A 14,046-nucleotide genomic window follows, 5' to 3' on the forward strand; every position below is an offset into this window, starting at 1 on the left:
ATTTATTTTGAAAGTACCACGTTTTGAAATTATTTCCCAAACTACCTCCTCCTTGACAGTTGCACAGCTGACTCTTGTCTTGTGCTCCACTGCCTCTACAACATTCTTTAATGAGTTTAGTTGATTAAAAATGTTATTGTCAAGTGGTTAAGGCATATGAATCTATAAAAATAAGAAAATAATTAGAGAGCGCGATGAGATTCTTGTGCAAACACTTTGATATTTAAGTTAGACACTAAAAATAATAAAATCAGTATTAAAAGCGTATCTTTTTAAGAATAAGTGTCTGCTTATTTATAGAGAAATATAAAATAATTTTAAATAATTTGAGATTAATATTCTTACGGGTAATATCTATTTTGGTATTCTAGAACTCGTTAGAATTAGAAGATAGATAACATTTATCTTGATTTTTCCTAATTCGCTTGGACTTAGGATTCTTATAAATGATATTCATCCATGTATTTTATAATCCTTTTAGAATTAGAATTCTTTATAAATAATTAATTATTTTTTTAGACAAATTTTCAGATGTCGGGATTATTTAGTTTGCGTGTTTGTGTGAGACATCTCTGTGTATGAGAAATTTATACTTTTTAGCCCAAAAAATTATTTTGGACTCTTGGACTTTTAATGGATTTTTACTTTAACACAATAATGGTATTTTGTAAATTTGTTTAAAATTAAAGGGTGATATTTTGAGGATAATTTTTTTTTTTAAAAAAAATGATGGTTTTGATAATTACTCTGGAATTTGTCTCCATTTTGGGCTGCCACACATAGTAAACCCTATCCAAGCAGAGTACGTGGTTCCTATGCTTTACAATTTCTGTCCCAACATTCTCTCTTGCAGGGAAAAATGAGATGATCCTCCTGGGGAGCTAACTCTCTCTCTCTCTCACTCTTTCTGCCCCATCTCCTACTCTTGGGTATACTCTCTCTCTCTCTCTGAAATGGTCTATATATGTCCATTATTGTTATAGTATTATTACATACCTTTTAATCGCTCTCATCGTTAGTCACGCACTCTTAATTAATTGTATTAGTATGTAGGGACTTCTTTTCCAAGTAGCTAGTTTGGTGGATTATGGGACATTTATCTTTTGCTATTTGTGTTTGGAGACAGCATATATATACATGCATGCGGTGAGAGTGGCCACTGGGAAGAGGAGAAGCAAACCAAGCAAACCAAACCATGGGAGGAGGACATCTCAGAAGGTGCATGATGCTATGTTGTTCTTCAAGGGCGGGCCAGGTGGTAAGCTCTTTATTTTTTATTTTTATTTTAAAATAGATATTATCTTTATAAATTTTTTTCATACAATAACATATATACGTACATATATACTTAATTACTGAATGAATGGAATCAAGGAAAAGGGTGGTGAAGTGAGGCTAATTAATTAATTCATGATGATCGTGGCTATTATTAGAATGTGTTTTACATCACCTCATCCTCATTTTTCTATTTATATATATATAATTTTAGCATCTTAATAATGACTCAATTTAATTAACCATCACCTATATATATATATATATATCCAATAGCTAGCATTTAAGGTAAAGTTGCAAAAGAACACCCACTAGCTAGCCAGTTTAACTAATTAAGGGGTCTACCCCAAACACAAAACCCTACCTAGCTAGTTCAACTATATATATATATATATATATAAATCGTCTTGTTCCATTAGACTACTACTGCTGGTTTAATTATAACATCTTGATATCGGCACATGATTAAATAACATTTTAACATAAATTTTTTTCTAAAACTTTGGAATCTTCTAGTAATTAACACCCTTTGTCTTCATTATCTTATTCTTTATTATTATTATTATTCAAAAGGTCCTATATATAATAGTGGCCATTGCTAAGTAATCACTAATCACCCCTCTGATCATCTGAACCTAACGCTTGTTTCTTTAATCCCCGTAAAACCCCAAATCGGGTCGACCTTACCTACCGCAAAAATGCGGTAGGTACCCTCCAGATCACGCCAAAAATAGCAAAACCGTATCAGAACCAATCCTCAGCCGTTGGATCTCTCCCTCGATCTTATCTAAATACATCACCGCCGCTGACGGCATCACTCGCAACTTAATATCCTACCCCAAATAATTCATCCTCGCCGTCTGAGTCGGAGTTCGGTTTGTTTGATCCACAAAACACGAACTCGCAACTAATTTGTCTATTTTTAGACAAACCATGGTTAAGTGTCTAGTCAGCTAACTCAACCTCGGTTAGTTGCCCCTATAAAGGCTGGACTATGTACGGTGCTGCGGAGAGATCAATCACTCAATAGTAGTTCTCAGAGGCAGAGACGGAGAAAGAATTCCGTACAGGTGCATGATCACGTAATTGAGTTTACTGTCTAGAGTTCGCTCGAATTTTGGTTTTCTGGTTTTTCAGATTGTGTTTTGAGATTTTGTTCTGTGATTAATTGTTTCCGTTTTCGAAGTTGTTTTTTACTTCAAACGTGAGTGTAGGTTCTGATTCTGCTTCGTTCTGATCAGTTTTTGGTTGCATATGAATCCGGATTGGCCGGTATAATTATTCTGTGCTTCATTGGTCGAAGTTAGACTTGCAGATGAATGTTCATCGGTTTGTTGAGCTTTGAGATTCTGTTCTGGTGATTGTTTCTGTTTGCTTAGATCGCTTTGAGTTCAAACATGAATGTAGGTTCTGATTCAGCTTTGCTGTGATCAGTTTTTGGTTGCGTATGCATCCGATTTGGCCTCTTTAATATTTGCTTAAATTCGTTGGAATTAATTATTTTCTATGTGTATGTATACTCGATTTTTTTTAGAAAAAGTTTTTGCTATGATTGTTGATTAGTTTGTTGAATTTTGAGATTTTGTTCTGGTAATCACTGGTTTCTGTCTGCTGAGTTGTTTTCAGTCGAAACGTGAGTGTAGCTTCTGGTTCAGCTTCGTTTTTGGTTGCATATGCATCCAAATTGATCGCTTTAATCCGTGTTTCTATTCATTTAGACTGGAAATCAGTCATTTTATGCATGTATATACATATCAATTTTGTAGTTTATATCGTCAGTGCGCACCGACGGTTCGGTCATTCAGATGGTAAGCTTTTCAGTTGTCTCTGGAAATTGCAGAAAGATAAGATGGCGACCGATTCATACGAGGAGGCCATTGCAGGACTCAAGGACCTTCTGAGGTACTCTCTCTCTCTCTCTCTCTCTCTCTCTCTGGCTTTCCTCTTTGATTTGCCCGTCAAAGCCACCGGGAGTCGGACAGTCATCAGTCATCAACAGTTTTATCCTGTAATTATGCATAACTTAAGTCCTCTTCCGTCATTTACGAAGTGGGACTCTTGGATCGCTTCATCCCGCGTTAACGGGAACCAATTGTAGCGTGACTCATGTATCTCGTGGATAGATATCTCGTCAGTCATCGTCATCTAAGCAGGCCCAACGTGGAGTGCAACTTGAATAGAAAATAGTGCAAAGAAGCCATAGGCAAATGGAGTCAAATTATTCATATAAAATTTCAATCTCAAAGTACGTAATTCACTAACTTGACTTGATAATATTATTTACAAATAAATAATAATTTCAGAATAACTTGTTTCATAATTGTTTCTAGGAGCCTAGGACATAATTATGATGAATAGTTTCATAGAAATTGTGAATGGAAATTGAAATGCTATTTTTTTTATTTAATCGCCATTTTGATATTTTGATTTTGTTCTTTTATCCTTTGTTTCAGTAAGAAAGGGGAGCTGGGGGACGTTGCCGCCGCAAAGATCAAGAATTTAACTGCAGAGCTAGAGGCAACTGCTGCCAGTAATTTCGACCCGGTTGAAAGAGTCAAAACCGGATTCGCTCAATTCAAGACGGAAAAATTCGAGTACGTACTTCCGGCATGTTGTACTTTTGAATATTCCTTTCGCCACTGACAATAGAAAATTTCCAATATTTGTTTGTACTTAAACGCGCAAGCATATACATGTACAAACTGCAGTTTCTATCTTGGAAATAATTAAAATTTTAATACTGCTTTTGAAATTGTAATGGGAAAGCAACAGGGAATGACGTACTCGCATTTAATTTTTATAAATAAATGAACAAGAAAATAACTCTATGAATAGATAAATTTAACAATTTTTTGTCAACAAATTTAACGTAGAAACTGAAATTTGAAATTTTGCTTCCCACGTATTGATGGTTTTAATTGTTGATCAGACCAAATTTTCACATATGCTTCAGTGGTCCTTTAACTGATATTTACGACTCACGTAATCTCATGCCCACTAGCTGATAGTGTCTCGTTATATCATATTTGTATTGCCCACTTGTGTGTAGTCGCTTTCTGGGTTCATCACTTGTCCCCTGTTTATCTTTGTAGGAAAAATCCTGACTTGTATGGAGAACTTGCCAAAGGCCAGAGCCCCAAGGTCAGTGACACTAGAGTACATAATCTATTTTACTGGCAAATTCTGTCTTCTTAAATTTTGTTGCTGTGCCATCTCCAGAAAACAACATTTCAAGGGGGGATAAGTTCACGTTAAAGGCTCACTGTTAGAGCCACATAAATTTCTATGTATCTAAAAGGAAAACTATTACAGCCACATAGAATGGGGGCGAATACAAACCACGCGTTGCCCTTTCTCCAGGTTCCCCTTAAACTTTAGGCTCATTGAGAGCTCGAAAATGACCTCAGAAAGTAGGACAGCTTCGAGATGCATTACACGTACACCCATTAGTATATATAAAAGTTGATGCACACGTCTGCGGCTTACAAATTTTTCCAGTTGGAAGCTCTTCAAAAAGACAATTCCTTTAAGTTCTTTCTTCTTGGATCAAATATCAACAATATTCAACATGCGTGGGTCAGATCTGTTCTGTATTTGGTTTGCTTTCCGTCAGACATAAAATGCACTCAACTTAGTAAATAAAAACATGATAATAATACTAATAAATGTCAAAATATACAACGCTCAATATGTAGGAGGGATTGGGGATACTACCCTGCTGGTGATTCTTGAGCTGATTATATATTTTTGTCAATCGCTGCAGTTTATGGTATTTGCCTGCTCAGACTCTCGTGTCTGCCCTTCCCATATCTTGGATTTCCAACCTGGGGAGGCCTTTATGGTCAGAAACATCGCCAATATGGTTCCTCCATATGACCAGGTTCTCTAAACAAACCTTCATTACTTGTTTTTATGTTTATTTTCCATTTTTAATCGTTAATTGAAAGGTAATTATTCAATTGTCTTCTGAAGGATTGGATAATTGGCTGCATAAAATAACACTATTGTTTGCTTGACTTGCTTTAATTAATTATATGCTGCAGACAAAGAAATACTCCGGAGTGGGGGCGGCAATTGAATATGCAGTATTACATCTAAAGGTGACCGTATAGAAAAACCCTTTTCTCGGTATTCTACTTTATTTTACGTTTCTAGTCTGTCCCTCAATAATGGGTGGCGGTGGTAACTTTAGGTGGAAGCAACGTGTCCAAATTTATTCAATTAGATCCACTCCACGAGCTTCTCTTTATCGCTTTTAACCACAACTGTCACATATGCACGTAAATATGCTCGCGCTTAATTCTCTTTTTGGGGGAAAACTAGTTGGGGGTCGGTAATCAAAGTCAATTACAGGGACATAATTTTTAATATTTTCTCAAATTTTGATATTATTATCCGGCCAGTATCCAATTTTAGAAACTGTGGAAGGATGTTCCTTGTCCTTCCACCAATTTCCTGTTATTTGCCATAGTGACTTGAAGAAAAGTATTACCTTGCAAGCAATTTTTTTATGGAACTATATACCTAAAAGAATATCATTGTTATTTTTTTATATTAATAAATGGGTAAAATTAATTTGTTGAGACACTTTAGTTTCTTATTGGAGACCGGCAATAAATCAAATACCTAGAGTGTTTATTTTTACGTTGTTCATACAAAAAATTAGGCAAAGCACTTATCCTTTTATTATTTCTAATTGAAATCCCTTGTTGGTAGCATCATAGGGACATGTCAATGTTTTTCACTGTAATATTTCAGTTTAAAATACTTACAGTACTTGTTTTTATTTTAAACTATTACAGTTGCATGGTTTTGGAGGGCTTCATTTTCAAGACTCTTTTTTTTTTTTTTGGTCTAAGAGGTACTGTTGTTTGTTTATCATTTTCATTCAAAAAACACTGAGCACTCTAATTACTTCCAATGTCAAATGAAAATTTCTATTCTTAGGGAGCTTCTTTTTCTTATTTTATTCAAATTAAAATGTGAAAATTTAATTATTTTCACATTCTATTCTTAGGTAGCTTCTTTTTCTTTTTCTTATTTTAGCTTCTTATTCTTTTTCTTGTTTTTCATACAAAAAACACTGACCAGTCTAATTGCTTCCAATGTCAAATTAAAAATTATATTCTTAGATAGCTTCTTTTTCTTATTTTAAAACCAAAATAATGTTATTTAGGTTTGAAATGTGGAAATTATGTTTTGGTACTACTGATGCCAAATATTGTAGAGTATTTATATGTTTTGGTACTACTGATGCCAAATATTGTAGAGTATTTATATGTTTTGGTACTACTGATGCCAAATATAGTAGGGTATTTAAGACTTAAGACAATTAATTTACCTTCGACTGGCATTAATTAGAGAATATACTTCAGGTTGAAAACATCCTTGTCATTGGACACAGTTGCTGTGGAGGGATAAAGGGCCTCATGTCCATTCCAGAGGACGGGACCACTGCTAGGTGAGTTCTCTTTCTAAATTTGAAATTAAGCTTGTAATGGAACTAATAAGCAAGCATATTCCTCAAGCATGTCTTTCTTAGTTTTTTAGAGCTTCCTATATTAAAAATATGAGGCTTCAGTAGTCACTTTCACTCTACAACTAGTGGTTCCTACTTTTTGGGGGGTATTAAAACATAAAGGAAAAGTAAGTTTCAATGTAGCCAACTAGTGGTTCCCTACTCTTTACGGTTTTAATATAGTCACCTTCTTGAGTAGAAATATTTATTCCCTACTCTTTTACAGGGGAGACCCATGTTTGGACAAAGTACTTTATGAGTTTTTATGCCAAATTTTAAAACATAAAAGTGCTGGTTTTAGAGTAATTTTCTAGCAAAAATAACCTAATTATTAAGAGCAAAGGTTTGGAACAATTGCGTGGTAAGCTTTTGATTATGTTAGATTGTTTGGTAACAATTGTTTGGTAGGCTTTTCTAGCAATTATTTGGTAGGTTTTTCTAGCAATTATTTGGTAAGCAAAAAGGACATAATAGCTGTTTCTATCAACTTTTTCTTTATATTAGATTATTCGGGCTTAAAAAGAATAATTTGGTATTTTATGCTTATTGGTAAAAGGCTAATGCTGCAGTTTGTTTCGTTTGAACTGCCAGTGATTTCATAGAGAATTGGGTCAAGATCTGTATGGCCGCCAAGTCCAAGGTGAAAAACGAGTATAAAGACTTAGAGTTCGCAGAACAGTGCAAGAATTGTGAAAAGGTAAGTACGAAATCTGACTATTTCTCGTAATCCGTCATTATATAAGCAATAATTTCATAGCAAAATAGTTTTAATTTTGTTGCCCTTTTTTATATTTCAAAGCCGGCTCCAATCTCTATGTCCACCTATTCTTACCATTTTCCATACACCAATATAATATATACAAGTGAGAAATTCACGTTCAGTTACTAGTTAAAACAATTAGCACAGAGACCAAAAACTCATCTGCATTGTTGTTATCAGTATCAGCAGATATTTTGCTTAAACGCAATGACATTGCCCAATCACATTGTTAAAGGTGCCATAATGTAAGTTGGGTATCCAGATCTATTCTTAGAAACACAAGTCGCATTCATAATCTGTCTATTCAAAGCAACAGAACCTAAACATGTCGACCATTTTAGACCAAAATTCCATGTAATAGTTTTACGCTTCCTGCCTTCGTTAAATTAAAGCATATTATCAGTTGAAAGTAAAGCTTGTGATTTTTATTGTTATCTCTGTTTTATATTAGATATGCAAATAAATTGAAACGTTTGGAGGTTTAAAATATACGTAACCGACCTCAACTAAGGCTTATGATGAGAGTAATCTTTCTGTCAAACTAACAACTAGAATGTTGTACTATTCTCATGTTGATAGAAAATTAGATACATATAGTTACTGGCTGCATTGACTGTTTGTTCTGGCTGCTTGTGCATGTACCAGTGTTAATATGTTTGAATGACGGCTAGGCTATTTGCCTTTCATTTCAATTTATATATCTTGATACGGAATAGGGCATGTATTTTTTCAAATACCCGTAAAAGTGTGTTTTTTTTTATTTATATTTATATTTAGTGCGTAAGTAATAATTCTGTAAGAATATCATGACCATTATAAATTAGGTTTTATGAATAGGAGAGAGAGATCTAAAGAAAGGTTTGATTTGGGCCATCGCGTGAGGCAGCGTTCCACTTTACATATCGTATATTTGCACAATAAATATAGGTTGAGATAAGCATATCCTAATTCAAACTTCAATTTGAGAGATATACTTTATTGGTTTAACATTAAATACGTGTTTAGTTTTCTGTTTTTTCATTAATAATAAATCCTGAAGCGTATGAATACATATGAATATGATTGTTCCAATCCTTTTATGTTGAGAATTAATAATGTTGGTTGGATGGTTTAGAAAGTTTTAGCAACATTAATTTTGGTGGCTGTGGCTCCAACACAGGAGGCCGTGAACGTATCGCTGGGCAATCTATTAACGTATCCATTTGTGAGAGCGGGCGTGATGAATAGAACCCTATCACTAAAGGGAGCACACTACGACTTTGTCAATGGCTCCTTGGAAATTTGGAACCTAGACTTCGGCGTCACCGCTTCTCAATCTGCATGACCATATATATATATCCACGTTCTTTTCTTAGTCTTCTTTTCATAAAAGCTGTTTTGCTGCAGTCCAAGCCAAGCCCCGTCTGCCATCTACCTGTCCAAATAATGCCAGCCGATCGACGACTCGTCGGCTCTGGCACATTTACGTGTAAGTCTATACTTAAAAAAAAAAATCTGCTTTTGTAAAATTTCTAAGTTTGATGTTTGGTGCTCTCAACTCTTGCTTGTACTTGAACCAAGCAACTCATTTTATAAATTTCATTTGACCAAGTTAATTATGACTTGATTAATCAATACAGCCTTAATTTATTCAAAATGCTTCAGTTGTAGATATGTTAGAATGAATGAATGTACATCTCAACATTCAACTTCGTTGCCAAAAAACAGAAAGCGACCACTCGATCAAACTCCAAAGACTACAAAAATATGGAATTAAATGCTGCACCACATTTTGACTCCAGCTAGGTAGCTGCTTAAAATCCATCAATTTGGATATTTCACAACAGGCATGTGAGTAGGATTGCAATCGAATCTAGGTCAGCTGAGTTTCTCTCGATTAACATTATCGAGCTCGAGCTTGGCTCATTAATTCGTTTGACGAGATAGTTCGAGCTCAGTTCGTTAATTGAATTAATGAACTGAGCTTGAGATCAGTTGAGGATTGGCCTTGACCTGAAATTTTTTTAAATGTTTGGTTTAAAAAAATTAATAAATTGATGTACAATAAAAATATCAACCTATAATCAACAAATATTCCTAAATTAATTCAATCTAATAATCAACAAATATAACATCTACATGATAATCAAGTAATAATAATTTTATAAATTACAATAAACATAATAATATCAATCACCATACAATAAGATAATCAAAATACTTGTCTAACTATTTTCAAAATACAAACATAATCAAAATTACAGCACATCAATGACATTTTCAATTTAACTTCAACATAGTTGGCTCTAAATATTAACGTGCAATTTGAAATTACAATATTAATCAGTAATCACAATTATATATCAAATCACATATATTAACCTACAAAATACCAATACATCAAAAGCCTCCAAGAATAAATTGAATAATTCTAATCACTATTATAAACTAATAATTCTAATCACCGATTCACTATTATTTAAAATTAATAATACTTAGAATGTGTATTTAATACTAATAATTCTAATCACTATTATTAATATTATTAACTATTATTGATTTTAGATAAAATTATTATAAATTTTACAGTGTCATGTTAGTTTATATATTTTATTTGTAAATGAAATACTTAAAATGTGCATTTAATACTATTTGTAATGATTAATTTTTGAAATTTAATATAATGTTAGTAGAGTAAATTAAGTATTACTCGATTGGGATATGAAATTACTAAGTAGTAATTTTTTGAAATTTAATTATACAAGTATAGAGTTGTTATTTTAATCTATATTTATTACTCGGTACTTAAATTAAATGTTGTAGTTACTCAATTAATGTCATTCTATCATATACTTGAGTAAGATAAATATATAATCGATTAATCTCTTAAATGTTTAGGTTTTACTTCATTAAAAATAAAAAATTAGTCGAGTATAATATTTGTTAGTTGTTACTCAACTAAACATTTTCTTACTCGATTAAAATAATAATTATTCTATTAAACTCATACATTAGTTGATTAATTTTAAGTCACAACAAATCTTTTATCAATACATTCTATTAATAATATATTAATATTATAATAATAATATAAAGTTTGATAATTTTATGTTAAATAATATCTCTATAAAATTATGAATAATTTTATTAACATATACACATTCTATTTTTAAGTCACAAAAAAATATTTTTTTCAACACATTCTATTAATGATATATTGATATTATTATAATAATATAAAGTTTGATAATTTTATAAAATAATGAATAATTTTATTAATATATTTATAAACAAGTATATTCAAAATTATAAATAATTTTATTCATGTATTTATATATAAGCCTATTCACGAGTTAACTCACGAGCCTATAATTGAGTCAGCTCGAGTGTCTATAATCAAGCTAAATCTCAAGTCACTATTCGAGCCATTTTGCGAGTTTATAATCGAGATAGTTCGCGAGCCCATCAAGCTGAACTTTGCTATGCTCAAGTTCAATTCGTTTAGAAATTGATTTTCAAAGTTAAGCTCAACCTAAACTCATTTATTTTAACGAATGAACTAAAATAAAATTTTATCGAATCGAGTATTAAGCCGAACTCAAACAGTTTGGCTCATTTGTAACCCTACATGTGAGCAACTAGTGTCTGTTGATCGATCTTGAGAAGCCTAGCCGCTTAATTTCACCACCTAATTAATTAATGAGAATTGTAGAACAGAGTGTGGTTTGGCCGCCGCCGGCGAGGGAAATGACCTTTTATAGCTATAGATCAAAGTCAAGCCCGGGCGAATGAGAGTTAATTTTGGGCTGAGGAAAAGGGGTTGAATTTTGATTAATGAAACCAGACAAGCGGTGGATTGGTGGGTTGGCGAAGCTATTGTATATATTCATTTTGCTTCAAACCTTAATATAAAATAACATTAAGATAAGAGGGATGATTTGCTGAGAAATAAATATACAGGATAACTACTCTTCCAAACGTTAAGCCCCACATCCGTAACCAATAGATACATTTTTATTTCTTAAAATTAAGATGCTACTTAACTGAATAAAATTTACTTGCTTGGTCAACGGTTGTTAGCTAGCTAGGCTACAAAGCAATCTATTCTTAAAGAGATATTTAGACAACAATATCAAAAACAACAGTGACGACGATATCATGGTCGTAACTAAAAAATGACATTTTTAGTGATAACCACCTTTAATCATCATTAATATAGGTATTTTAGTGACAACGAGGAACTGGTACAAAAAAATTTTTTAGTGATGGTCATAAATGGTTGTCACTAACGAGTTAATTTTAGTGACGACTAACTTTCTCACCACTAATTTTACTAGTGACGAGGATATTAGTGTCGACTTGTGACGGTTTATCTGACCGTCACTAATACTTTTTAGATTTTTAGTGATGATCCTGACTTTCACTAAAAATCTTATTTCTTCCATTAACTAAGTGTGTATAATTTTTAAGAAACTATTACTTGGATAATCATTTTGTGTGTGACAGTACTAATGGTGAGTTAATTGTCAATAGTGAATAATCACCAATGATTGGATGACCATTAATTTTGAATGTCACATTAATTCAATTCAATGTTCAAATAATATTTTTATAATCTTTAAAAATTAATTGACAGTTTTGTAAAAAAGAAAATATCTATAATTTCTCAAATTTACTAATTGCCTGTACAAATATCATTACCAATAATTTTTAATTTTGAATCTACTCGAGAGAAAATAAGCATGCATGCCCTCTTCAATTGGGTTAGAAAGATTAAGATATATTTAAATCTGTTAACAATTTTGAGGATTAATAGATTATAAGCTGCAACAGGAATGTGTATTTAATTTTAAAGTAAGCAAACAATTCAAAATGTAGTAAGATATAAGTGTCCAGTAACAAATGGTTTCTTCTTCCAACTTTTAATAATCTGCCAAACAACAGATAATTTAGTGAAAATTGGGGTTTAATTTCAAATATTTGGATTATTGGATAGGTTGAAATAGTCTACAACATGTTTTAAGTTATGTGAATTTGGATAGAATCTTTAATTAATTTTATTATCTGAAATTTAAAATTTAAAATTCATTAAATGCATGGATACATTTTTGGTCAAATTCGAAATCACTCTATTCAAAACCAACTTAAGTGTGTTATAAAGGATTAATATATAATCGTTCCATGCATTGTGTGGTTTAAATGATATAATATTTATTTATCAAAAAGAAAAACATAATTATATATGTTTTGTTCCCTTTTACGTGATAATTTGGTGGAAAGAGAGTTGGGAAATATCTTTATGTGAGTTTGGAGTTCCCTAATCTTTTATATCATTAATACTTACTGGTGCTTCTTCCATAGTATCTTTGGGTGCCTGTACCTGCAAATAAATGAATAGCGTTCCTTTGGATTTATCCTCCTGATGAATGATAAACTATTGGATTAATAGTTTGGCTGTCAACTTGAATAACTGGTGGACAAAAGGGTACTCAAAAGCCAATTACTTTTTTGCAATTTGATCTTAAAGTTGTATTATTGAGGCTTTTATGATGCATTTGTAACCAACTTATTCTAGGGGCTCTGTAATACGTTGAATTGCATGCTGTTAGTTTACAGTTAGGGTTCTTCTACGATTTGGATGTCTCTCCAGTGATTTTCCATTTCAACATGGTAGGGTTTGTTTCTCTTTACTTGTTTGATTGGATCAGTAATCCTTTTCGTGTTTGATTTAGGGCTTTAATTTGATTCTTTCTCTCTCACTCTCTGGCAGAAACAAATGACCACGAATTGAGCAACTCCGTTGATCTTTGCATTTGACTTAAGGTGCATGTTTGATCTCAACATATGATCACTTGAATCACCTGTAACTCAAATCCTTACATCAAAAACTATTGAATGTTCAACCCACAGTGTGCTGCTTGGAGACCTATTTAATTAATGAATCTGAAGAGGGAATATTCAATGCTATTCTTGACATCATAAGTTGATATTAAAGATGTAGGTTATTGAAAAAACATTGAAGCCATGTTCCTTTGATAACCAAATCCATATCAATTCACTTTGAATCCATTAATATAAACACAAGAACCCCATCAAAATTGAAACAGTAAGACTACAAGTGATGCTTTCAAATTTTATGGGAAAAAAGGGTAGGTAATTCTAAATTATTAACTTTGCATACAGCTAGATAGCTCAAAGTTGGCTGTTGTAAGGAAACAACAACCAACAATAAGCGAAAGTGCTTATGAATTATGGTAATTTATTCGTTTTGAGGTTTCAAATCTGTAACCCTTATTATTCCTTAAAGTTGGTTGCATCTGTTCATTTGTACTTCAGGAAGGGAAATCGCTTAATTATGAATTAAGGTAATGTATTTGTTTTGAGGTTTCAAATCTGGGGCAGCCCTTATTATTATCAATTGATCAAGTAAACAGTGCTGGTCACGGTTGGCAAAATAAGCTTGCAATGCTATAGTCACGGCATCAAATGCAGTACTAGTTGTTAAGAATTCTGG

At 32.4% G+C, this 14,046-nt stretch overlaps 1 protein-coding gene across 3 annotated transcripts; it reads left to right on the forward strand.

Moving 5' to 3' along the window:
- The first annotated feature begins 778 nt into the window (after window positions 1–778).
- On the forward strand, window positions 779–9,189 carry LOC127810579 (carbonic anhydrase 2-like). Of its 3 annotated transcripts, none has more exons than XM_052350122.1 (10): window positions 779–929; window positions 1,127–1,258; window positions 3,042–3,177; window positions 3,729–3,869; window positions 4,368–4,416; window positions 5,039–5,155; window positions 5,319–5,375; window positions 6,651–6,736; window positions 7,385–7,490; window positions 8,713–9,189. In XM_052350122.1, exons 2-10 carry the CDS (start codon window positions 1,138–1,140, stop codon window positions 8,875–8,877), a joined length of 978 nt encoding a protein of 325 aa, XP_052206082.1. In that variant the 5' UTR covers window positions 779–929; window positions 1,127–1,137; the 3' UTR covers window positions 8,878–9,189. The 3 variants fall into 3 exon arrangements, with proteins under 3 accessions (XP_052206082.1, XP_052206083.1, XP_052206084.1); XM_052350123.1 differs by having other exon boundaries at window positions 3,116–3,177; XM_052350124.1 differs by lacking the exons at window positions 779–929; window positions 1,127–1,258 and adding an exon at window positions 1,988–2,345 and having other exon boundaries at window positions 3,116–3,177.
- Window positions 9,190–14,046: the final 4,857 nt, after the last annotated feature.

The sequence above is a fragment of the Diospyros lotus genome, chromosome 9 (genome assembly GCF_014633365.1).
Source record: "Diospyros lotus cultivar Yz01 chromosome 9, ASM1463336v1, whole genome shotgun sequence".
Classification (NCBI taxonomy): Eukaryota; Viridiplantae; Streptophyta; class Magnoliopsida; order Ericales; family Ebenaceae; genus Diospyros; species Diospyros lotus.

What these genes read in the sequence shown, in the direction of transcription:
- LOC127810579 (XM_052350122.1), top strand. Translation starts at nt 1,138, where the DNA reads ATGCATGCGGTGAGAGTGGCCACTGGGAAGAGGAGAAGCAAACCAAGC. An exon ending in CTTCAAGGGCGGGCCAGGTG is followed by an intron (nt 1,259 to 3,041) that starts GTAAGCTCTTTA and finishes TCAATTTTGTAG; the next exon opens with TTTATATCGTCAGTGCGCAC. An exon ending in ATGCAGTATTACATCTAAAG is followed by an intron (nt 5,376 to 6,650) that starts GTGACCGTATAG and finishes AATATACTTCAG; the next exon opens with GTTGAAAACATCCTTGTCAT.